This window comes from Maniola hyperantus, chromosome 28 (genome assembly GCF_902806685.2).
Source record: "Maniola hyperantus chromosome 28, iAphHyp1.2, whole genome shotgun sequence".
NCBI lineage: Eukaryota > Metazoa > Arthropoda > Insecta > Lepidoptera > Nymphalidae > Maniola > Maniola hyperantus.
This window is the reverse complement of record NC_048563.1, coordinates 469,452-495,294: the sequence shown is the minus strand read 5'-3', so window position 1 is coordinate 495,294 and position 25,843 is coordinate 469,452. Positions and strand designations below refer to the sequence as shown.

General features: G+C 38.4%; 2 protein-coding genes across 2 annotated transcripts in view; one reads left to right on the top strand and one right to left on the bottom strand.

Moving 5' to 3' along the window:
- Window positions 1-1,513: 1,513 nt before the first annotated feature.
- Window positions 1,514-4,463, bottom strand: LOC117995127 (ribonuclease H2 subunit C). The gene is made up of 4 exons (XM_034983123.2): window positions 4,223-4,463; window positions 3,444-3,571; window positions 3,011-3,115; window positions 1,514-1,704 (listed from the first exon to the last, which is right to left on the bottom strand). The coding sequence occupies exons 1-4, from the start codon at window positions 4,374-4,376 to the stop codon at window positions 1,690-1,692; spliced, it is 402 nt and encodes a 133-aa protein (XP_034839014.1). The 5' UTR covers window positions 4,377-4,463; the 3' UTR covers window positions 1,514-1,689.
- A 253-nt stretch (window positions 4,464-4,716) lies between these two features.
- The window catches only part of LOC117995123 (GTP-binding protein 2-like), a 33,490-nt gene continuing 12,363 nt past the window's right edge, over window positions 4,717-25,843 (top strand). Inside the window, exons 1-11 of the mRNA XM_034983120.2 lie at window positions 4,717-5,157; window positions 10,099-10,223; window positions 10,896-11,045; window positions 12,324-12,753; window positions 13,774-13,906; window positions 15,030-15,242; window positions 15,892-15,985; window positions 16,763-16,878; window positions 22,878-23,042; window positions 23,863-24,027; window positions 24,169-24,275. Of these exons, the coding sequence (XP_034839011.1) occupies window positions 10,106-10,223; window positions 10,896-11,045; window positions 12,324-12,753; window positions 13,774-13,906; window positions 15,030-15,242; window positions 15,892-15,985; window positions 16,763-16,878; window positions 22,878-23,042; window positions 23,863-24,027; window positions 24,169-24,275 (1,691 nt within the window). The 5' untranslated portion in view covers window positions 4,717-5,157; window positions 10,099-10,105. The remainder of the gene's footprint in view (window positions 5,158-10,098; window positions 10,224-10,895; window positions 11,046-12,323; window positions 12,754-13,773; window positions 13,907-15,029; window positions 15,243-15,891; window positions 15,986-16,762; window positions 16,879-22,877; window positions 23,043-23,862; window positions 24,028-24,168; window positions 24,276-25,843) is intronic.

Here is a 25,843-nt window from a genome sequence, read left to right as displayed (position 1 = left end):
CGTTCAATCGTTCATTCCCGACATAGTTCAGCAATAGCGCATCACTAGACGTCATTTCAAAATAAAGTCACGTGATCAGTACTGCCATATTTGTTATTGTTAGTTTTCAATTCTATTGGCATGGACTGTACATAATTTACGATAGATTACAGATAGTTTCATATTATGGACCATGAGCCAACGAGTGCCACACCTACGTTATTTTATAAATGCTGAAAGTTTATCTACGTATTATCCCCAACAATGGGAGGAACGATCAGCGAATATGAAGTGTAGATCATGATGACTTTGGGATATAAAGGTGTAAAAAATCTTACGTCAGAGTAGTCTAACTTTTTGTATTTTCTTCGTAATCACGTCATACATTAAAGTTTAAACTTTAAGGGCGTTTTGCAGAGGGTTGCCACGACACTGTTTGGCATTGCATAACGTGTTTTCCGTGTGTTAAGAAAATATAAAAAAAATTGACTTTGACTTAAGATTTTTACACATTTATTGGCACCGATTCTAAGCACAACCTAATTTTAGAGTATTCGCACCCCCTTCCCACCATTGTAATATAAAAAGGACAGAAGCAGTTTGACATTTCTAAATTTATATTTTAAATGGTAAAACCCGTGATTTTAGCACGCACTCGCGAACCTACTGTTTAAATTTGTATTGTGCACTAAAATTTAGAGTCTTTAAATGTGAAAGTCATGTTCCGTTCCTTTTTTAGCATTAGTAAAAAGAAAAGGATGCAGACACTCCAAATTTAGTTTAGAGAGACTAGAGAATCGGGGCCAATGCCTGTTAACTCCCATAGCCATAATCCAAACTTCACAGTCGGCGTTCCTCCCTGTGTTGGAGACAACCGCAGATAAGCTTTCAGCTTTTATAAAATAACGAAGGTCTGGCACGCGCTGGCTCTCTCTATTACTAATTCTGGCTGTTAGAAACAGCTAACTATAGTAGTTGCAACTAAAATCAGATTAGATTTAACTATTACTGTATGTAATAAAACTTTCTTTTAATCAATAAAATAACTGTTTATTATGCTTTAAAATTTTATATATAGTATATAATATATTATATAGTAAAAACACTTCTAATTAGAAATTGCATAACTTTAGTTGCAACTAAAATCAGATTAGATTTAACTATTACTGTATGAAATAATCCTTGCTTTTACTCTTAATAAAATAACTATTTATTGTTTTTAAATTTTATATAAATAGCAAAAACACTTGTAATTAGAAATTGCAACTGAACAACGGAACTGATTCTGAGCGCAACCTAATTTTAGAGTATTCGCATCCTCTTCTTCCTAATGTAATATGAAAAGGACAGACGCAGTTTGACAGTTTTAAATTTAATTTTTAGATGGTAAAACCCATGATGAACCTACTGTTTAAATTTGTAGCGTGCACTAAAATTTAGAGTCTTGTAATGTTCATGTTCTGTCCCTTTTTAGCATGGTTAAAAAGAAAAGGATGCAGATACTCTAAATTCAGTTTAGAGAAAGATAACGGAATCGGTGCCACTGGCAAATTATTCATTCATTCATTCATTGAGAACCACGCTTTTTTTGGAAGTCTTTTAAAAGACTGCCTTGCTTCCAATCTACTCTGTAGGTGCGTGTTGAGCCTAAGTACATTTTGTTACCTAATTAACATCACAATAGTTCTTATTTAAGATGTAGAAATAAGTTTAGTCGCCATGTATCTGTAAATAAAGAGAAATAACTGTTAATAACTTTTTTTTTTAATTTTGTCACTCTTTTTACCCGACTACGACAAAGCCAAAAGGAAGGGTTATGATTTTATAGTTTTAAGTCTCTACTGAAACATATAACAAGCTGTGATTTACACTTGTGACACCTATAACTTTTCGGAGTTATGTGCGTTTTAAATAATTAAATATCACTTGCTTTAACGGTGAAGGAAAACATCATGAGGAAACCTGCATGCCTGAGAGTTCTCCATAATGTTCTCAAAGGTGTGCAAAGTCTACCAATCCACACACGGCCAGCGTGGTAGTCTATCGCCAAAGCCCTTGTCACTCTGAGAGGAGACCCGTGCTCTGTAGTGAGCCGGCGATGGGTTGATCATGATGATGACTAAAATATCTGCGAGTCCATTGCATAAGGATAAAGTCAAATGATTTATTCAAAATAGGTAATTAATAACTCTTTTTGAAAGTCAGATGTTGGATTTCTAAGATATAGTGGTGATAATTATTTCGCAAACTTAAAACTAAAGCTACGAGGGTTCCAAACGCGCCCAGGTCTGAGAAGAGCCCACAACAAACTCGGCCAGGTATTCTTTTTATTATCACCACTACAAAATTATTGAAACTTATTAGAACTATCACAAAGTCGTTAAGCAACTCATTCCCAAGCTTGCTTATCATTTAAATAATCCTTTACATTGTAATAGGATTTTTCAATTAGTTTACGTTTTATGAAAACTTTGAACTTGTTGAGAGACATCTCCAATATGTCTTCTGGAAGCTTATTATAAAATCTTATAGATTTTCCAATAAATGAATTGCTAACTTTACTTAGCCTGGAGGTGGGCATTACAAGATAAGAAAACACCTACCATACTACCTTTTGAAAACCTCCCTGGCATTTTTGTCCTTCAATCACGGAGCAACCGCGTGAATTTTTGCATGGCTATAGTTAAAGACCTGGAGAGTGGCATAGGCTACTTTTTATACCGGAAAATCAAAAAGTTCCCACAAGATTTTAAAAACCTCCACACAGACAAAGTCACGGGCATCAGCTAGTACCTATATAGCTTATGCTCGCGACTTCGTCTGCGTGAACTACACAAATTTTCACCCCCTTAGGCGTTGAATTTTCAAAAATCCTTTCTTAGCGGCCGGATGCCTATGTCATAATAGCTATCTACATGCCAAATTTCTGTCTGATCCGTCCAGTAGTTTGAGCTGTGCGTTGATAGATCAGTCAGTCAGTCAGTCACCTTTTCCTTTTATATATTTAGATTATACACGTAGTAAGACTTACAGCTTCTGCGATATCCATCCAAACCATAGCTTTAGTTAAATTGTCGTTCTTGGAAGGTTTTTTGTCCCAATTCCAATAAATTATTTCCTTGAACCCTCCAGTTACCTGAAACGATAAAACCAATCACTACCCCGTATTACAAATGCAAAAGTGTGTTTGGTTGTTGGTTTGTCCTCTGATCACGTCACAACAGATGGACGTGATCTTTTTACATGGGTATAGTCAAAGACCTGGAGAGTGTCATAGGCTGCTTTTTATCCCGGAAAATTAAAGAGTTCCCACGGGATTGTCAATCTCATCATCTAGTTATAAATATAGAAGAATCCGGCTTTGCTCACGGCAGCACACTCGTTATTTGACGTCAGCCGGCAGCTCGACTAGTTTCGAACCCATCTGGGGTTAAAAAATGCTAAAAAACCATACAGCCTCTTACTTGGAATTTCCTCTCCGCATCCTCAGCCAAGGGTCTCTTGCCCTCTGAGACTATTACAGCACTGTAACCCTCTGGCAGAGGCATTTTCACTCCATCCATTGGGTGACCGCGGAAGGTAGCCGATAGCTCTACAAATTATGATTCAAATCTTGTATTTGTATTTATTTATTTTTCGATTTAGACTTGTACAAGCGCTTACGAAAGTCAGATCAGCATAGTACAATACAATAATAACACAAGTCTACAAAATATGGCATAGAATCTAGATAATACTAGTGGTAGGGGAGCCCAAGAGGGGATATTGGGATTTACTCGAGCGCGTCAGATTAAGACAAAGAAAGTTAATTAGACGCAGAAAAGTGTGCATTTCATTGATCTGACCATTTGAGCGTGACATAAGGAAATGTCTCTTGTTTTGATGTCTCACAGTTGTACAGGTACCGGTAGTAAATATTGCACCAAACTTTAGAAAAAGATTTCTGCTTCATAGTGTCTCTATGAAGCAGGAATCTCTATGAATAGAATGAATTAATGAAGGAGAAATCATAGTGTCTCTGTCACTCATACCTATGTGATGTTTCGTAGGTCTCAACAACAGAGACAACGCTAGACGAAACCGTTATCTCCTTCTGAAGTTTGATGTGCAATATTTTCTGCCATTTGGGCACAATTTACTAGAAGGCATTAGTCGCAGGTCTTTGGTTGGATGATAACGCCCGAAGCCTCCCACCAGTAAACTATTAATAGTAAATGCAATAGTCTTGACTCATGATTCTTACCTCCATCGCCTCTATCAACAACATAAGGTTCAAAATATTCACTAACATTCGCCGGGCCGTCCGCTTCGATCTGGCAGGGCATGTAGTGCGCCCGTTGTTCGAATAACACCTTCCTTTCATTATCCTTTAGGTTATTTTCAACTTGAATCGACATTATTCTGCATTTATACACAAAACTTTAAATACCTACACTGCACAATTTGCTTGAGTCAGATTTGCCGCCAATTTTTCTGTCATGTGACATGTCATCGAATCGAATTTGAAAAATTACAGTCCAATTTACGATTAAATAGATTTTAATGATTTTAATATAAGCCCTCTTTAGCAAAAAGGGGAATTATTTTAAAACCTATACGTAGAACGGAACGTAATTTCGATTTTTTTTTCTCTCGTTGGACAGCTCTGGGTACAAGGTTTTAAAATCTTATTTCCAATAGCTTAGCTATAATTATTGCCACAAGAAAAAACATGAACCCACAAAATCAAAGTTGAAAAGTGAAAACACTGTAAATTTTGTTTTTTTGTGGTGAAAGAAATGTCAAAATATTTCATCATGCAAAGTGGGGATTTCTAAAATAAACTTGAAAATATTTCATAATATTCGTAACAGTTTCGTTAACCTATTGTTTATTAAAACAGAATTACTCATGCTTTCTGTTACTAAATACTAGTGCAATCTGCATGTACGCTAAACAGTGAACCGTGATCGTATATGGCGGAGTGATTGTAGTACAATTTTGTTTGTTCAGCTTGAATTGATAATATTATTGTTAGTGTTGCGTCACAAATAATCTGGCTCAGAGTCAAAAGACTTGTTTGTTTTGTGCATTCGTTCCAAAACGGTTGGCACGAGGAGTCTGTGACCTTGAACCAAGTTGCTAGGTGAAACAGCTGTTTTGTACAACTTTCGTTGAGGATTTCTGTTCTGGATTTTGGTATGTATATTTGTGTATATAAATAATAGTCTATACATGAGAGGTGTTAGCTTAGTGATGAAGATGTCGGCTTCCTAGTCTAGAGGTCGGGGATTCGATCCAGAGCTCCTCGAATGTTTCGGAGTTATGTGCGATTTAAGCAATTAAATATCATTAACTTTAATGGTGCTAGAAACATCTTGAAGAAACCTACCTAAAAATTCTCTGTATTTTTTTTTTAAATAAAAATGGCGAGCAAACTAGCAGGCGGGTCACCTGATGTTAAGTGATTACCGCCGCCCATGAACATTTGCAGTACCAGAGGCCCACCAATGTGTTGCCGGCCTTTTAGGAATTTGTTGGTCAGTGTGAAGTCAGGCAATCCGCACTTGGTCAGTGTGGTGCATTATGGCCAAACTCTTTTCATTCTGAGAGGAGACCTGTGCTCAGTAGTGACTCAGCGATGGGTCGATCATTTGGTTATGCAGCCCAGACTTTTTACTGCGACTGACGCCTCTTCTTCCAGCAACTTTTCCCATCATGAGGAGTTTGTACCTCTAGGACCTAAGCATGTGCCCCAAATTTGTCACTTTCCTGATTAGAGAACCTTATAGTATGCCTCATACCCCAATTGTCATCTCAACCTGTTGCAGACTATAGACAATAGTTTGAGCTGTATGTTGAAATGTCAGTCAGTTAGTTTCTCATTTCATTTTTGTGAACAAACAAAAGAGTGATAACACTGGCAATTATTATGACTGTATTTTTATCAGTAGTTGTTTGCTGATGACTGATAAATAATCTTTATTTGGCTTTGAAAATATCATGTTTTTATCCATTATAAAGGTAATCATAATATCCATACTAATATTATTTTCTCTATTTAATTTTATTTTCACGGCCCAGCAGTTTAACCGATTTTAATGAAATTTGGTACAGAGTTAGCTTACATCCCGGGAAAGGACATAGGCTATTTTTATCCCGGTTCCTACGGGATTTTTAAAAACCTATATCCACGCAGACAAATCGCGGGCATCATCTAGTTATCTATATTAATATTATAGATGGGAAAGTGTGTCTGTCTGTCACTACTTTACAATGCTTCTTCTTCTTCCTCACCTTATCCCATGCTACGTGGGGTCGGCACAACATGTCTTCTTCTTCCACTCATTTCTGTCATCCATCAACATATTATCCACCCGCTTTTTCACGCATATCCTCTTTTACGCAATCCATCCAAATTTTCTTTGGTCGTCCTCTCCCCTTTTTCCTTCCACATGCATGGCAATGCTGTTTAACTGATTCTGACAAAAGGTACAGAGGTAGCTTGCACCCTGGAGACTGACACCAAAATTCAGTCTCTAAATGCAAGTTCTGTCCTTGAGATGAGGTCATAACATCTTTGCGATCTTAAGTACATACAGATAACAGAAATCAAAGTATAGTCCTCATATTTTGCAAACAGAATTCATTTTGGTGACCTTGTTTATCTCACCAGACTAAATACAGTAACTAATAAATTCTTCTATATTGCATCATAATTTAAAAGCAAATTCTTTGGCACAACATTGTGAATTAAAAATACTTGGCATTTGCACTAAGTATTATACCTTTTTTTAATCAATACTCATATTATATTTTTATTATTCAGATACAAGTTAGCCCTTGACTGCAATCTTACCTGGTGGTAAGTGATGATGCAGTCTAAGATGGAAGCGGGCTAACCTGGAAGGGGTATAGCAGTTTGTATTAAACCCATACCCCTTTGGTTTCTACACGGCATCGTACCAGAACGCTAAATCGCTTGGCGGCAAATTATAATATTGGGTGAAATAGAAAAAATTGAAAGCTTTCTTATTCGTAAACTTTACAAGTGCTTTTGAATCGTCAAATACATCTACCACTGGTTCGGAATGTCCTTCCCACCTAAAAGCTGCACTTGGCGTGGAACCACCACACTGGCCAAGTACGGATTGGCAGGCAATACAACTTTGAGAACACCCTCACCACCTGGGTTTCTGGAGCACTTCGAGCACCCGTTGTGCCAGATCCTTCTTTCCACACAGATGCACACTATGGAATCAACTCCCATCGGTGGTGTTACCACTAGATTACAACATGGGGTTATTAAAACATGGAATGGCTCACTGGAACATAGAAGGGAACAATGTGATATGTTGTTACTGCAAGCAATTTTAACCGGCTCAATCGATTGTCCTAGCTTACTCTCAGCCTTTTCATTTAATGCTCAACCTTTAAGAACGCGTCACACGCGCCTTCTAAATGTTCCCAAATCTAACTCAAATTATGCGCGAAATTCTATAATTCCACGCTTGGTACGTACTTATAACAATCAGTTCGCTGAGTTTGACGTCATTATTTTACCTATCAAACAATAAATTTAAAAAGGAATTAAGAAACTATCATCGTAAATCAAAAAAAAAAAGTAGCTAACATCTAAATATGCATGCAATCATACACTCCCATTTACACACACACACACATGCACACACGCTCACACATACTCATAAGCACACACTCACACACGCATACACACACACATACAATCATACACACACTGTTGTAATTTTATTTTATTATTGTATATACCTACATTTATTCTAACTCTATTCTGTTAAAATAGTTTAATTATAATTTTAAGTAATCTCTTTTGGCCTTCTGTTATACCTAGATTTAAATTTAAATAATAATTATGTATTTACGCTGTTGATTACGCGGACCAACAAATTCCTGAAAGGCCGGCAACGCATCGGCGGTTCCTCTGGTGCTGCAAATGTTCATGGGCGGCGGTAATCACTTAACATCACGTGACCCGCCTTGATCTCTATTAAAAAAAATCATTATGGAGAACTTTCAAGCATGCCGGTTTCCTCACGATGTTTTCCTTCACTGCTAAAGCAAGTGATATTTGATTGCTTAAAACGCACATTGATTACATCATAATTCATAGCAAATTCAATATGTTGATTAACAAAACTAAGTCAAGTAAAAAAACCGGCCAAGTGCGAGTCAGGCTCGCACACTGAGGGTTCCGTACTACAGTCGTATTTTTTCGACATTTTGCACGATAATTCAAAAACTATGATGCATAAAAATAAATAAAAATCTGTTTTAGAATGCACAAGTAAAGCCCTTTCATATGATACCCCACTTGATACAGTTAATTACTTCGAAAGTTGAAAATACTAATTATTAGTTCATGACCACAATTAAATTTTTTTTTTGTGTGATCTAACCCTAAATTCACGGTTTTCAGATTTTTCCCCTAAAGCTAACTATAAGACCCACCTACCTGCCAAATTTCATGATTTCATTTGATTGATGTCAACGGGAAGTACCCTGTAGGTTTCTTGACAGACAGACAGACAACAAAGTGATCCTATAAGGGTTCCGTTTTTCCTTTTGAGGTACGGAACCCTAATAAAGTTCCCATAGTGGTTCAGTCGAGAATAGAACCCATTTCATAACATGATGTTATTTAGCGTAGTAAAATAAAAATAGTCGGTACCTGATCCCACGCGATAGCTCATTTACTTACGGTGAGCAATTTTTATCGCACGGGTGAACGACTTCTATACTAGTTTGTTTACGTGAATAAAGCTTGTATAGGCGTCGAATTAGCTTACGAGAGAGGTCGCAGGTTCGATTTTACTCACTATTATTATATTTACTAGCTTATGTTCGCGACTTCGTCCGCGTGTAATTAGGTTTTCTTAAAAATCCCACGAGAGCTCTTTGATTTTCCGGGAAAAAAGTAGCCTAGATGTCACTCTCCAGGTCTTTTTGTATGTATACCCAAGCAAAAAACCACTTCAATCGGTTGCACCGTTGCGACGTGATTGAAGGACAAACCAATAAAACAAACACACTTTCGCATTTATAATAAGGGTACTGATTTACTAGCTTATGCTGGCGACTTCGTCCACGTGGACTACACAAATTTCAAGTTCCTATTTCACCCCCTTAGGGGTTAAATTTTCAAAAATCCTTTCTTAGCGGACGCCTACGTCATAATAGCTATCTGCATGCCAAATTTCAGTCCGATCCGTCCAGTAGTTTGAGCTGTGCGTTGATAGATCAATCAGTCAGTCACCTTTTCCTTTTATATATTTAAGACTAGCTTATGGTCGCGACTTCGTCCGCGTGGACTACACAAATTTCAAGTTCCTATTTCACCCTTAGGAGTTGAATTTTCAAAAACCCTTTCTTAGCGGATGCCTACGTCATAATGACTATCTGCATGCTAAATTTCAGCCCGATCCGTCCAGTAGTTTGAGCTGTGCGTTGATAGATCAGTCAGTCAGTCTGTCACCTTTTCCTTTTATATATTTAGATTAGCCATGTTAATTGCTGCCTAATATTCCCCTTTCCCCTCCAACTAAGCGTAAAGCTTGTGCTAGGAGTAGGTACGACAATAGTGCAATGGGTGGGATTTGAACCAGTGACCTTCCGGTTTGCAGTCCGCTCTTTTAACTGACAGTAATGCATTTTTTATCGAGGATAAAAATGCATTGCTGGAGCAATTGAAAGTTTTCAGCAATCAGCATACATACGGAACCCTACTTTATGCATGTTCTGACACTCACTTGACCAGCAGTTTGATTTCGTAAAGTCAGCATCAATCATTATTACAATCTCAATTGTTGTGATTGGCCGAATTTGCGCGATTCTTGTTGCAACAATGCATTGTATAAGTCCCGCAAATTGCTATTGCGCTGGAACCATGTCTCATTAACATCGAAATGACGTCATTTTGACGTCATTTGACGTATATTTAAGTGAAAATATACCATCAGCTCGAGATTTCAGTCTAGTGCTGACGTCAATTTGCGGGACTTATAGCCAATAGTGAGCGAGCGTCAACCAATCAGAGGTGATTGCAATCGTGACATTGTAGCTGTCATTCTACCGCAATCGAGCAGCAGTTTATTGTTATTTCAGATTCAATATGGACTCGTTCTTCAGTCTCTTCGACCCTTCCGAGGGCAACCAGAACAAGACCAGCAAGAAGAGTAGACATAAAAACGACCAGGAGAACGTCAGGAAAAATCCAGACGCTCCGAAAGGTAAGAAATCTCCTTTTACCTGACCGAGGCGAAGCCCAAAAGGAGAGATATAAATAAATAATAAATAAATAACCGTGTTTTACCTGTGTGTATGTATGTATGTATGTCAGCTTGTTTCTACTGAACCGGCTCAACCGATTTTGATAAATGATGCGTCATTAGATTCGGCTTAATAGTGCGAGTGTCACCACGTTAAAATTCTTAAAAATCAAAATGGTGGTTTGGATTTTCTTTCATTGAAATGTTTCTTTTGAAGCTACGGAACCCTCAATGGGCGAGGCTAACTCGCACTTTACTTGGTTTTAGGGTTCTGTACTTCAAAAGGAAAAACGGAACCCTTAAAGGATCACTTTGTCGGTCTGTCAAGAAACCAATAGGGTAGTTCCCGTTAACTAGCACACGTAAGGGAAAGAATCCGAAAAACGTGAATTTGCGGTTACATCAAAAAAAATATGAACAAATAAGTAGTATTTTCAATTTTCAAAGTGAGATAACTATACCAAGTGGGGTATCATATGAAAGGGGTTTACCTGTATATTTTAAAACAGATTTTTATTTATTTTTGGGTATAACAGTTTTTGATGTATCATGCAAAATGTCGAAAAAAAATACCCAGTTACGGAACCCTCGGTGCGCGAGTCTGACTAGCACTTGGCTGGGTTTCTTTCGCAGGTCGTCGTAGAGGGCGCAGATCGCATGGAAAGAATGAAACCTTGCCCGAAGAGTCGTCCTTCCTGTGCGAGCCAGATCTGAGCAGCGAGATACTTGTCAAGGACTGCAGTTACATTGAAAACTACATAGAAGTCAACAGGCCTGATGATGGTAAGGACTTTAACAATGAAATTAATTAATGAATCTAAATATATAAAAGGAAAAGGTGACTGACTGACTGACTGATCTATCAACGCACAGCTCAAACTACTGGACAGATCGAGCTGAAATTTTGTAAGCAGATAGCTATTATGACGTAGGCATCCGCTAAGAAAGGATTGTTGAAAATACAACCCTTAAGGGGGTGAAATAGGGGTTTGAAATTTGTGTAGTCCACGCGGACGAAGTCGCGGGCATAAGCTAGTATATGTATAAAAGGAAAAGGTGACAGACTGGCTGATTTATCAACGCACAGCTCAAACTACTGGATGGATTGGGCTGAAACTTTGTAAGCAGATAGCTATTATGACGGAGGCATCCGCTAAGAAAGGATTTTTGAAAATACAACCCCTAAGGGGGTGAAATAGGGGTTTGAAATTTGTGCAGTCCTCGCGGACGAAGTCTTGGGCATAATCTAGAATACTATAACTTGTAAAGATGGGCGTTATTGGCTATTTACGGCAACGGTTAATCAACAGTTACTTAGTTTCAATACCGATATTGTTAACCGTTGCCGAATATCGGTATCAGAGTTGTGTTTCAACTAATTTAATATGTGCAACGCGCAGCGGTTTCCGTAGTAGTAACTAAGCTAGCTGCCGTATCAATACCGTCTGTATAGCTAGCGCGCGCATATTCACTAAAATAAAACCAATTTTACTTTCATGAATATCGTGAAGTAATCACAACCTTAAGTTCATAGCAGTAAAGTTTAATTTGATCATTGACATAGGTCAAACTATAGTGGACGCCTGCACGAATAGTTTGCCACAGTACAGTTAACCAAAAACATTTCATGAAGATTGATAAACCAAAGAGGACCTTATCTCTATTACTCTAAGGCTAACTGTATTTAGAATGATAGATCAAAGTGTAATGGACAAGTACTTGTACAGTTAAGCCTTAGCGTAATAGAGATAAGGTCGGCTTTGGTTTACCAAGTTCTTAGTTACTAAGCCGGTAGCCAATAACCGCTCCTTCTCAGCTTTCAGTGAAAGAAAGAAAGAGAAGGCATAATTATTGCGTTTCTAGTTACCAAAAAACCAAACAATGCATTGTCAGTTGCCAGTTGGCAGTGTTGCGTTGTCAGGTGGTTCGTCATAGATGATAACTGAAAACCGTTGCTAGCTACGACAATAACGCTATGGTACGCTATAGGCACGGCAGCGGTTTTCAGTTAAGTTAAGCTATAGCGGACACATGTCTAGTAACTTGTGTTTGACTTCACAGATACAAAAGGTGACAGCGAAAAGAAACCACGCAGACGGAATTCCGGTCGGAAAAACCGACGGAAAAAGAAAATATCACCAGCAAAGGACATCCTACCCAGCACAGCGTGGCAAGACCCCTTGGACTTTTCCGAAACTACCCTCAACAACCAATCTTCTATACCCAAGATATGCGATGAGAAAATAGGCAAAAACGTCAACGACCTAAAGAACGAAGATTATAAAGCAACAAAAAGGAAAGATAACAAAGGAAAAGATATAGATAAAGATAAAAAAGGTGGTTTCACGGATCGCGTGTATAACGTGATAGATACGTTAGAGAAAGTCGGTATAAAGGAGGATATGTATTTGGCCGGGGATTTCAATGCGGAGGATCTGGAGAGTGACTTTTTCTATAGTTCTGACGATATGGATGATTTTTGTGATGATACGTAAGTTGATTTTGATATCATATACAATGAACCAAAAGCTTTGCTTTAATCCACTGTGTTTCAGCGGATTGCAAGTTAAGCTTTTGGTTCATTGTATATCATGGTCTTCCGCAAAGTAACGCCTGCTTCTATACAACATTTGATATCATAGTTTTTTTTACTGAAGTTACAAAAGAAAAATGTGGGGCAATATAATCATGCAGGCAAGATGAAATAAAAAAAGAAAGAAGGGACGCAAGAAGAAAAATAGAAGAATATATTAATATAAAGGATAATAAACTAAGTAACACAGAAAGAAAAGGCAGTCTAAGAAGGAATGTGTAAAAAGTATTAAAATGTAAAAAAAATATATGAAAAAACTTGAAATGACTTAGCTGGTTAGCGTTATACCTTGGAACTTGTAGTTTATAATCTGCCGAGGTTAAAACTTTGTTAGCGCGATTCAGACTTCATAATGCGCCCTCTAGTCTGTTCGTTATAAGGTACTTAGTTACGAATTCCCTACGCGGGATAGCTGTTTGATCCTTTCATATTTATGCGAGAAGCGTCATCTAGTGCCACTAACAGGAAACCGCCACAGTATTAGGGGTCCATGCCTAAAGTGCACCATCGGAACCCTATTACTACGTCTGCGCTGTCTGTTCGTCCGTTCGTCTGTCAACGTGGTGTATCTCATGAACCATAATAAATAGAGTTAAAAATTTTAAAATGAAGGTACTAAAATTTTCAAAATGGCCGCCGTCAGATCTAAATATATAAAACAAAAAGGTGACTGACTGATCTATCAACGCACAGCTCAAACTACTGGACGGATCGGGCTGAATAGCTATTATGACGTAGACATCCGCTAAGAAAGGATTTTTGAAAATTCAACCCCTAAAGGGGTAAAACAGGGGTTCAAAATTTGTGTATTCCACGACGACGTTTCGACGTCCATTTTGTACGATGGTACGGCACCCTTTGTGTGCCAGTCCGACTCGCACTTGACTGGTGTTTAAACGCCATCTTGTTATATCTCAGGACATCAGATGCGGAGGATTCCGGCGACGAATGTTACGGCAGTCTACCTCCTGAGCCGAGATTCGGCAATGTAGAATACAAGTTGCAACTGGTGTCACCCTGCGAGAGGAGGTTCCAGCATCTGGTTACACAAGTTAGTCATTTCAAAGCATTTTAATTATTAAAGACATGATACCTCCCTCAATCCCTCCATTCCTCTTTATCTTAAAGAACGTTTTGAGTACCGATGTGATACACACTCTTTTTCTCTTCGTTCTCAAAATAATCTACGCCTGAAAATTCCTCTTCTTATTATGCTAAATCATTTACTGTTACCGCTATATTGCTATGGAATTCTCTCCCCTTGGATATCAAACAGTCTCAATCACTATCAATTTTTAAAACAAAATTGAAGCTATTTTATTTATCCTCCATTTGATGTGTTTATTTATTTTTACTTTTTATTCCACTTATCTGTCGTCTATTCCTCTCTTATTTACTGTTGTATTTTCATTTATATATATATATATATATATATATATATATATATATACATACGTATATTATGTGTATTTAATTAGTACACCCCTTCCGCTTTCTTTAATTTTTATATCCTCTACCCTAAGGTTGCCTGGAAGAGATCGCTATTTTAGCGATATGGCCGCCTATTGTACATGCTGTATTTGTTATATGTCTATTGTTTTTGTTTTGGTGTACAATAAAGCATATTTTACTTTACTTTACTTACCCGCGACTTCGTACGCGTGGATTTAGGTTTTTAAAAATCCCATGGGAACTCCTTGATTTCCTGGGATAAACAGTAGCTGATGTCCTTCCCCGCGATGCAAGCTATATCTGTATCAAATTTCGTCAAAATCCCATGGGAACTCCTTGATTTCCTGGGATAAACAGTAGCTGATGTCCTTCCCCGCGATGCAAGCTATATCTGTATCAAATTTCGTCAAAATCCCATGGGAACTCCTTGATTTCCTAGGATAAACAGTAGCTGATGTCCTTCCCCGCGATGCAAGCTATATCTGTATCAAATTTCGTCAAAATCAGTTGAACGGATGGGCTGTGTAAGGCTAGCAGACAGCTAATTTTTATCGAGAAGAAAAATTCGCGCGTATCTGCACGAGTTTTTTGTTGCACTAAAACAATGTGCTATGTAAAATTTTCTAAATTCGCTGTTAATATAAATATACTTTTATTCTAGTGAGTGCTAAAATATAACAACGCCATCTATCGGAGCTATAACAAAACATTCTTTCTCACAGCTAAAGTGGCGTCTCCGTTCCGGTGGAGGTAGCGCAGTGTACGTAGTAGGGGTCCGCGATTGCGGAGCACTGCGGGGCTTACGCGCCGGTCCGCTCCGTGCCTCGCTCCGTGCTCTGCGGAGCATGGCTAATGCTATAGGGGCCGTACTTGCCAGCGCACGTACGCGACGCGTCGCGCCTAACAGGGCGGTTGCTGAAGTTTATATTAGAAAGGTAAGAGACTACCACGTGTCGCTTTTTAGGGTTCCGTACCTCAAAAGGAAAAATGGAACCCTATAAGGGATCACTTTGTTTTCTGTCTGTCTGTCTGTCTGTCTGTCAAGAAACCTACAGGGTACTTCCCGTTGGCCTAGATGCATGAAATTTGACAGGTAGGTAGATCTTATAGCTGACATTTGGGGAAAAATCTGAAAACCGAATCTACATCACAAAAAAAAAATTAAATTGTGGTCATAAACTAATAATTAGTATTTTCAATTTTCGAAGTAAGATGACTATATCAAGTGGGGTATCATATGAAAGGGCTTCACCTGTGGATTCTAAAACAGATTTTTATTTATTTTTATGCATCATAGTTTTAGAATTATCGTGCAAAATGTCGAAAAAATACGACTATAGTACGGAACCCTCAGTGCGCGAGCCTGACTCGCACTTGGCCGGTTTTTCCATCTAAAAATTAAATTTAAAACTGCCATACTGCGTCTGTCCTTTTCATATTACATTAGTAAGAAGAGGATGCGAATACTCTAAAATTAGGTTGTGCTCAGAATCAGTACCAGTGAGACTATAAAGTTAGCAGTTATAAAGTATTTTGAAAACTTGCGTATGTTTTTGAAAACTTTGAGTTATTTTTTGGTTTCAGTTGGCCGACACACAGCAGAGTGTAGAGCTGAGGGTGGCTGTGATGGGAGCCAACGAAGCTGGCAAATCTACTCTTATAGGTGTTTTGACTCAAGGTTAGTATTGCTATTGAACTTATAGACAGATATACAGGGTGTAACCAGAACCACCAGAAGTTTTTTTTCTTTTTTAATTTTTAGGGTTCCGTACCTCAAAAGGAAAAACGGAGCCCTTATGGGATCACTTTGTTCTCTGTCTGTCAAGAAACCTACAGGGTACTTCCCGTTGACCTAGAATCATGAAATTTGGCAGGTAGGTAGGTCTTATAGCTGGCTTTAGGGGAAAATCTGAAAACTGTGAATTTAGGGTTAGATCACACAAAAAAAATTAAATTGTGGTCATGAACTAATAATTAGTATTTTCAATATTTGAAGTAAGATAACTATATCAAATGGGGCATAATATGAAAGGTCTTCACCTGTGCATTCTAAAACAGATTTTTATTTATTTTTATGCATCATAGTTTTTGAATTATCGTGCAAAATGTCGAATAAATACGACTGTAGTACGGAACCCTCGTTGCGCGAGCCTGACTCGCACTTGGCCGGTTTTTTTCATTCGTTGTTATAGCGTCAATAGAAATACACATTCTGTGAAAATTTCAACTCTCTCTCTTTTAGGGTTCACGAGGTAGGAGGAGACATAAAATAATTAGTAGGGTGCCTTCTGACTGAACGAACGGGCGCCCTCCCGTGATTCGGCCCATATAACCGAGAGGTTGATGGGGCCATGGGAGGTGGAGGGTTGTCCCAGGTTCACGAGATACAGCCCGCTGACAGACAGACGGATGGACAGCGGCTACGGAACCCTTAAAAACTACAAATATTTTTCAGGTGAACTCGATAATGGTCGCGGGAGCGCCCGTCTGAACATGTTCAGACATTTGCACGAGGTGAAGAGTGGGCGCACCTCCTCCCTGAGCCACGAGATACTGGGGTTCGATGCTCAGGTTTGTACTTGAAGCGTTACAGTTCTTGCAATTCACGAAGGCGAGTGAACTTTAGAGCCTCAACCACGGACGGTTGATGGTTCAAACCCCGCCCGTTGCACTATTGTCGTACCTACTCCTAGCACAAGCTTGACGCTTAGTTGGAGAGGAAAGTCATCAAGTCATTTTAAAGGAATACTAGCTCATGCTCGCGACTTCGTTCGCGTGGACTACAAAATTTCAAAACCCTATTTCACCCCCTTAGGAGTTGAATTTTCAAAAACCCTTTCTTAGCGGATTCAGCCCGATCCGTCCAGTAGTTTGAGCTGTGCGTTGATAGATCAGTCAGTCAGTCAGTCAGTCAGTCACCTTTCCCTTTTATATATATAGATTAGTCATTTAACATGACTAAATCAAACCGCTTCAGTGGATTACCTATAGACCTGACTGATGAATCAATGAACGAGTATCCCAAAAAAATAATTAAGCCGCCACCTATTATTCTTTATGGAATAGAGGATCTATCTAAATTAACAGAATTATTAAACAGTACTATACCTAATGATAGCTATACCTACAAAGTAATTAATAGAAACCAACTTAGGATCACCACACAGTCTACTGACATATACAGAAATGTAATTGAACTGATGCGTAAAAATAGTCTCATTGGCCACACTTTTACTCAGAAACAGAACAGGTGCTATAGAATAGTGGTTAAAAACCTCCATCATACTACACCAGTAGAGGCTATCATAGAAGAAATTGAAAAATCAGGCAACAAAGTTAGGGGTGAAGTGATTTGTGCCAAATCTAGGAAGAATAAATTGCCATTGAATATGTTCTTTGTAAACCTCGAACCCAGCGAGAACAACACAAAAGTGAAAGACATCGAATTTATATTTAACACAAGGGTTAAGATAGAAGATCCAAGAAAAACGAATGAGATCCCACAATGTACTAGATGTCAACAATATGGTCACACAAAAAACAACTGTATGCGCCCTTTCAGATGCGTTAAATGCGCCCAAGGACATCGAACCACAGATTGTCCAAAAAAGGACAGAAACTCACCGGCCACTTGCACCCTTTGTCTTGGTAGTCATCCAGCCAATTACAAGGGATGTCAGGTATACAAAGAAATTCGAGCGAGAAAAATGGGTATGAAACAAAGAGACGCGAATTTAAAGGAAAATAGGAAAGCAAGTGCACGCACGCCTGTCTTTCCTGACGATTTTCCACCACTAAAGCCTAAAACCAAATATGCAAGACAGCAATCAACAAACACTAAAGAAAACAATGAACGACAATATCCCCACATGCCTGACGTGAAAAACACTGGATGTTGGGAAAAAAGAACACAGAGCACTCAAGCTCAGCCAACAAATTTGTTAGAACAAATTATACTAAAACAATCTAAAAAGATAGACATTCTCATACAACAATTAGGTACCCTCATGGGACTCCTGACAACTCTAATAGCCCAATGTCAACAGAGAAATCCGTAAAAATTGCCACATGGAATATAAATGGCTTATCTTCGAATAAGAATGAAGTCGAAGTCTTTATTAATTGCAACAAAATAGACATCCTTTTATTAACAGAGACTCACATGACGGACCAAAGAATAGTCAAATTTAAAGGATATAATGTATATTTCACTAATCACCCTGATGGAACATCACATGCAGGAGCTGCCATAATTATAAAGGAAAATATCAAACAACATGTACTCCCTAACTTTAGACATGAATATCTACAAGCCTCTATAGTATCCATAGATGACTGGCAAGGAACATTAAATGTTGCTGCAGTATATTGTCCTCCCCGACATAGAATCACTGACAACATGTTTAGCGACTTCTTTCAGACACTTGGCTCAAGATACATTGCTGGTGGTGACTGGAACGCAAAAAACACTACATGGGGCTCAAGATTGACTACCACTAGAGGGAGAGAATTGAAAAAGGCTGTTGACGAAAACTATCTTGGCGTTTTGTCTACAGGAGAACCGAGTCATTGGCCAACTGACTGCAACAAAACCCCTGACCTTCTAGACTTCTTTATCAGTAAAGGATTATCAGGGTTGTACACCAAAATAGAGTCAAGTCTAGATGGATCATCTGACCACACACCAGTAATATGCACCTTAAGCACTACGGTTATCCTGAAGGAACCACGAGACGCTCTATACAACAAGAAGACAGACTGGGAAGCCTTTCGAGACTACATAGAGGATAGAACAAATCTGTGTATATCTCTCAAAACAGAAGAAGAAGTTGAAAATGCTGTCTGGTATACAACTAACCTTATACAAGAGGCTGCATGGTTATCTACTCCTCACAATGAATCCATACCACAAATTCGGGACTACACAATAGCAATTCGAAATAAGATAACTGAAAAGAGAAGCCTTAGAAGAAAATGGCACACAAGTAGGAACGCATACGATAAACGACTTCTCAACAAAGCTCAAAAAGAATTAAAAAAGATGCTGGATGAAAATGAAAATGTAACACTACAAGATCGGTTGAAAACACTATCCCCCTACAAAGCAGAAGATTATTCTCTATTCAAAATTACTAAGACTCTTAAGAGATCGAAGGAACACGTGCCTCCACTAAAGAAGTCTGATGGTAACTGGGCTAGAAACCCATTAGAAAAAGTGGAACTATTTGCCCAATTCCTGCAAGGCGTGTTTAAACCCAACGACCCACATGTCTCGCATCCTGAAGACGAGATCCATGAATTTCTTGAAAGTGATCACCAAATGTCGCTTCCAATGCGACCAGTAACACCAAGGGAAGTTCGTAAACACATCAACAATTCAAAGTTGAAAAAGGCGCCTGGATATGACCTCATAACAGCAGAGGTTCTAAAAGAATTGCCAAGGAAAGGAATTGTACTGATCACAATAATTTTCAATGCAATACTACGATTACAGTACTTTCCTTTGGTTTGGAAAGTTTCTATTATAAATATGGTAGCTAAGCCAGGAAAGCCCCCAACGGAAGTCTCATCATATAGGCCAATAAGCCTCCTTCCGTTACTATCAAAATTGTTCGAGAAAGTAATTCTACAGCGTCTTCTTCCAGTCTTAGAAGAACAAAATGTAATACCAGCTCACCAATTTGGTTTTCGTGCCCACCATGGAACAACTGAGCAAATCCATCGAGTTGCACACACAGTCCGCCAAGCATTGGAAAGGAAAGAATATTGTTCAGCTGTATTCCTAGATATCCAACAGGCCTTTGACCGTGTCTGGCATAAAGGCCTACTTTATAAATTGAAACACTGTATACCGAACACAGCATATATGCTTATGAAGTCCTATTTGTCACAACGGATATTCCAGGTCAAGTGTGATGACAGTCTATCTAGTTTCTATGCCATTGAAGCGGGAGTACCACAGGGATCTGTACTGGGCCCTGTCTTGTATACCATCTACACTGCCGACTTACCTGTGTCAAAGGATGTGATCACAGCGACATATGCTGATGACACTGCTCTACTTGCCTGCAGCAATGACGCCAACATTGCTTCGCTTAAACTGCAAGAACATCTCAGCAAAATAAGTTCCTGGCTAAAAAAATGGAGAATAAGAGCTAGTGCATCGAAGTCAAACCATATAACATTCACTTTGAAAAAAGGAGATTGCCCACCTGTCAAACTAGACCAGACCATCCTACCTACGCAAACAACAATTAAGTACCTAGGTATGCATTTGGATAGAAGGCTAACCTGGAGAGATCACATCAAGGCAAAACGTGATCAGGCCAACTGGAAGTTCCGAGAACTATATTGGCTGATAGGTCGACAGTCCTCACTAAGCTTTGAAAATAAGCTCCTCATATATAAATGCATCATCAAACCGGTATGGACGTACGGCATCCAGCTCTGGGGTTCAGCTAGCCACTCAAATATTGAGATACTCCAGCGCTTCCAGAACAATGTTTTAAAGGTCATATGCAACGCACCGTGGTTCACAAAAAACTCCGAAGTGCACGAATACACAGAAATCCCCACGGTAAAGGAGGAAATAGACAGGTCACTTGAGGCCTACAAACAAAGACTTGAGCGTCATAAAAACAGCCTGGCAGTCCAACTTCTGGATGCCAGTAACAGCACGTTCCGCCTTAAGAGGACAAGTTTGGCCAGCATAATATAGCATAATAATTCATATTGAAGAAGGGATGTCACATCGCTGGATGTGCAAAGCCTAAACTGTGAACATTTACGAACCTCCAATCTGTTTATAGTCCAGGGACTGATCGCAGATAGAAGAGAAAGAGTGAAAAAAAAAAAAAAAAAAAAAAAAAAACATGACTAATATTCCTTTAAAAAAAAACCACTACTTGTGGTTACGTCGTATACACGGACATTGCGTAAGTGTGCGTGCATTTCGGACCAATCAGTCGCGAGCAAGCGCTCGCTAACGCACACATTTACTGTACCTTACTTATACCAACACGACTTAAACACAGGCATGAATAGAATAGAATAGAATAGAAGAATAGAATGTTTTTTTATTCGTGTAAACTTTTTAAAAGTGCTTATGAATAGTCAGGTAGTTTTAATTTACCACTGGTTCGGAATGCCGTTCCTACCGAGAAGAACCAGCAAGAAACTCGGCGGTTGCTCTTTTTAATGAGCCACTCGTCCTCGTGAAATGCAAGAACTATACCAGAAAAATTCAATTCAATTCAATTTTATTTATTTATTTTTCGCAACTGTTATTGCGCAATATTAAATACACTGCATTATACTCACACTTATACACAAGTATAGTGTGCGAGTGAGAGGGATCGATTAACGTCACCATTTTTAATTCGTTTCTTTATTCACACGCGTCATACCTTATCTAAATATATAAAAGGAAAAGGTGACTGACTGACTGACTGAGTGGTCTATCAACGCACAGTTCAAACTACTGGACGGATCGGGCTGAAATTTGGCATGCAGATAGCTATTATGACGTAGGCATCCGCTAAGAAAGGATTTTGGAAAATTCAACCCCTAAGGGGGTGAAATAGGGGTTTGAAATTTGTGTAGTCCACGCGGACGAAGTCGCGAGCATAAGCTAGTCTGAATATATAAAAGGAAAAGGTGACTGACTGACTGACTGATCTATCAACGCACAGCTTAAACTACTGGACGGAGCGGGCTGAAATTTGGCATGCATATAGCTGTTATGACGTAGGCATCCGCTAAGAAAGGATTTTTGAAAATTCAACCCCTGAGGGGGTGAAATAGGGGTTTGAAATTTGTGAAGTCCACGCGGACGAAGTCGCGAGCATACGCTAGTATCGTATAAATATGAATAGGCTAGTTGACACTTTTTTTAAGTAGGTCTTAAATGGTTGATATTTGTCCTATTAGATCAAAAAAATTAACACTATATTTTTTTGGGCCCTAAAAACCGTAAAACTTTAATTTAAAAATATATTTTTCTTAGACAGGTGAAAACACTGTCGGCCATGTTTGGCCGATAGATTATCTGTGCTCTGACGTCATGCATTTGTAAACAACAGCATAACTTCCCAAAGTTTAATAAACATGACTTCTATACTAGTTTACATAGGGATGACATTTCTTTGTTTACATATTTAATTACGTCACATTATGGCTGACAGCGTTTTCTGCGTTTCAAATAAAAATAAAAACTGTATTTTTTTAAATTGGATTTATATATCCATCCTGCGTTTTTAATAATTGTTATTGATATATTTCGTTGTCTTACGCAAAATACTATAATAAATAATCATTTATTGGACGAAATTAGATATGAGTCAAGTAGCCTATTAAAAGAATTTTACGTGTTTTATAATTTTTCTTTTTGACATAATGTAATTGTTGACTAATCAACTTTCTTTTTTCTTTTTTATCTTACCTACTAGCTGACTCGGTGTCCGGAATAGCAGAATAAGTAGTATATATTAAAAAAAAAAAAAAAAAACGACTGTAAGGCGGTACGAAGTTCGCCGGGGCAGCTAGTTTTACATGAAATAACATATTTTCAGGGTAACGTGGTAAACTATGGCTGTTCAGAACTCATGACAGCAGAGAGGATTGGTGAAAGAAGTGCCAAGCTGGTTTCATTCCTGGATCTGGCTGGCCACAGTAAATATCAAAGGACCACCCTACACGGTCTGACCGGGTATTCCCCGCACTACGCCATGCTTGTGGTGAGTAAATATCGCCTATTCAAGTGAAACAAATATGGTCCTTCGAACCGGATACTCAATCAAACCTTATCTAAATATATAAAAGGAAAAAGGTGACTGACTGACTGATCTATCAACGCACAGCTCAAACTAGTGGACATATAGCTATTATGACGTAGGCATCCGCTAAGAAATGATATTTGAAAATGCAATCACTAAGGGGTGAAATAGGGGTTTGAAATTTGTGTAGTCCAGGTGAACATAATCACGAGCATAAGCTAGTTTTTCAATAAAAAAAGAATCGATTTTTTAATTATATTTGCAAGACAGAATCAAGCTTTGCTTCTGTCACGCCTTCTGCTATGCTTGTGGTGAGTAAATATCGCCTATTCAAGTGAAACAAAAATGGTCCTTCGCACCGGATTGTTCCCAAATTGTTACACTACCGGTCTGACTGAATATACCCCACATTATTCTGTGCTAATAGGTAGATCACTTACCCATATTATTATAAATGTGAAAGTGTTTGTTTGTTGGTTTGTCCTTCAATCACACCGCAATAGAGCAACAGATTGACCAAATTTTTTGCATTCATACAGTTGATCTGGAGATACAGACTACATCTTATTATCTCGGAAAATCAAAGAGTTCCCACAGGATTTTTAATATCGTAAATCCATGCAGAGAGAGTCGTCGGAGTCAGCTAAAATTGGTCCTTCGAACCGGATAAATACTCTTATTTTTCAAAAATAATCGATTTTATTTTAATCATATTGTTTCTCTTCTGTTGGATGTAATGACAACTCACGTCTTTTTTTCTTAAGGGTATATTTGTTTTCAGATCTCAGCCACTGCAGGTATAACTCGTATAACAGAAGAGCACATCGGTCTACTGTTAGCCCTGGATATGCCATTCTTTGCAGTAATAAACAAATGTGAGCTAGCAAATGTAGCTGTCACTTCTGTAGTGCAACGACTAGCGCAGCTACTGGAACCAGCGAATAGGGTGAGTAAATATCTCAAGAAACTCCATCCCCTAAACCCCCCACATCTCCCCGCCCCCACAACCTCCCTCACCTCAAAATCTCCCCGACCCCTTTGAACTTTCAACTCATAAATCTTGACTTTTGTCTATGGTTTGTTGCAGAAACCATTATTAATAACGGATGAGAACCTCGCACGTAACTGCGTAGTGCCGCAGAAGTCTATACTGGATGCCATAGACAGCACCACAGACACAGTGAAAGAAGACGAGTAAGTCATTCCTCTGCGTTCTAAAATGTTCTCTATACATAACCAAAGTTTTATTTTAATATTTATTTAACAACCCTTTTTTTACAACTTTTCCATGAAAAATTCTTTGTCTTAGGATATTTTTTTGGGATTACCACAAGAAGTTATGTGGGATAGTGATGCACAATCACTACGCCTATTATTAATGCGGTAGTGTGTTTGTTTGTTGGTTTGTTGGTTTGTCCTTCAATCACGTCGCCACGGAGCAACGGATCGGCGAGATTTTTGGCATGAGTATAGTCAAATATCTGGAGAGTGACATTAAAAAGTTCCCACGGGATTTTCAAACACATAGCATCAGCTTGTTCTTAGATAAAGTATGCTACGTTTGTTACAAAATACATTAAAAAGGAGACCGCCCGTGAATGGGCCCTCTTTTGTGGCATCGTGTCAAAACTTAAATTAAATTTTTTTTTAAATGTGTTATTTTTTTTACGATTATGTTTTATAACGACTTTTTTTCACTCTATTATTGAAAATATCCACAATTACAGTTAGAATCGTAAACATGCATTTATTTTGAAGAAGTATTAATTAAATATAACCTCAATATCAGCAATATATTTTTGTGCCGTTTGCCGTGGAGACCCTGGGGCCATGGAGTCTTAGTGCTAAAAATTTTTTACGAGACATTTCACCGCGATTAATAGCCTCATCTGGTGACAGAAGGGCTGGCTCATTTTTTGCGCAACGGATCAGCCTGGCTGTCCAGCGCGGAAATGCAGCCAATATTCTTGGCACCGTTCCACGCGGTCATGATTTATATAGTAATTAGATAGGCTAGCTTTAAGTTTTATTGTAATATTAAAAAAAATATATAAAAAATAAGATATCCTTATAACCAGGGTGAATAAATAGAAATCGTTTGCAGAATATAAAGAGTTAATTATTTGTCTACAAAATAAAATTAGAACCATGGTGACATAAAAAATTATATTAGGGGGGGTCCAAAGCTCCTAAGAAAATGGGCAATCTCTTTTGTAAGAGAGAGAAAAATGTCTCTTCGAATTTATTTTGTTTACAGCAGAACCACAAGGCTTTTTTCTTTCATTTGACGTTTGTTATTGTGTATGTTACATATCCTAACGATAACCTAGTTCAAATCACTTACGCAGCAAACCATCTTTGAAGGCTAAGTCACTAGGTCATGAGTCCAGCGCGCCGTCAGCAAGAAACTACCTCATTGTCATACGTGACTCCGCAACTAATTGGGATTTAGCTATATTTTAACATTAAGGTATTTAAACTAAGTGAGAGATGTGAAGAGGGGCAGTCTGTCGTCACACCTTGACGCAGTCTCTTAGCTAGGTTAGATTAGATTAGATTTAGGTCGTCACTATGTAAAACTCTGCATCTAACCTCGGTGCAGAGTGCAGACGTTAGGTTAAGTTAAAATGTAAAGATTTAAGAATATAAATTTAGTAAAAGCCTATCTTCGTTTCCTTCAAAAATCCTTCCGGTTGCCGCTTACGTAATTTGTACCATGGTCTTTCACAATTTATTCTGGTATCCCAAAATAGAATTTCATT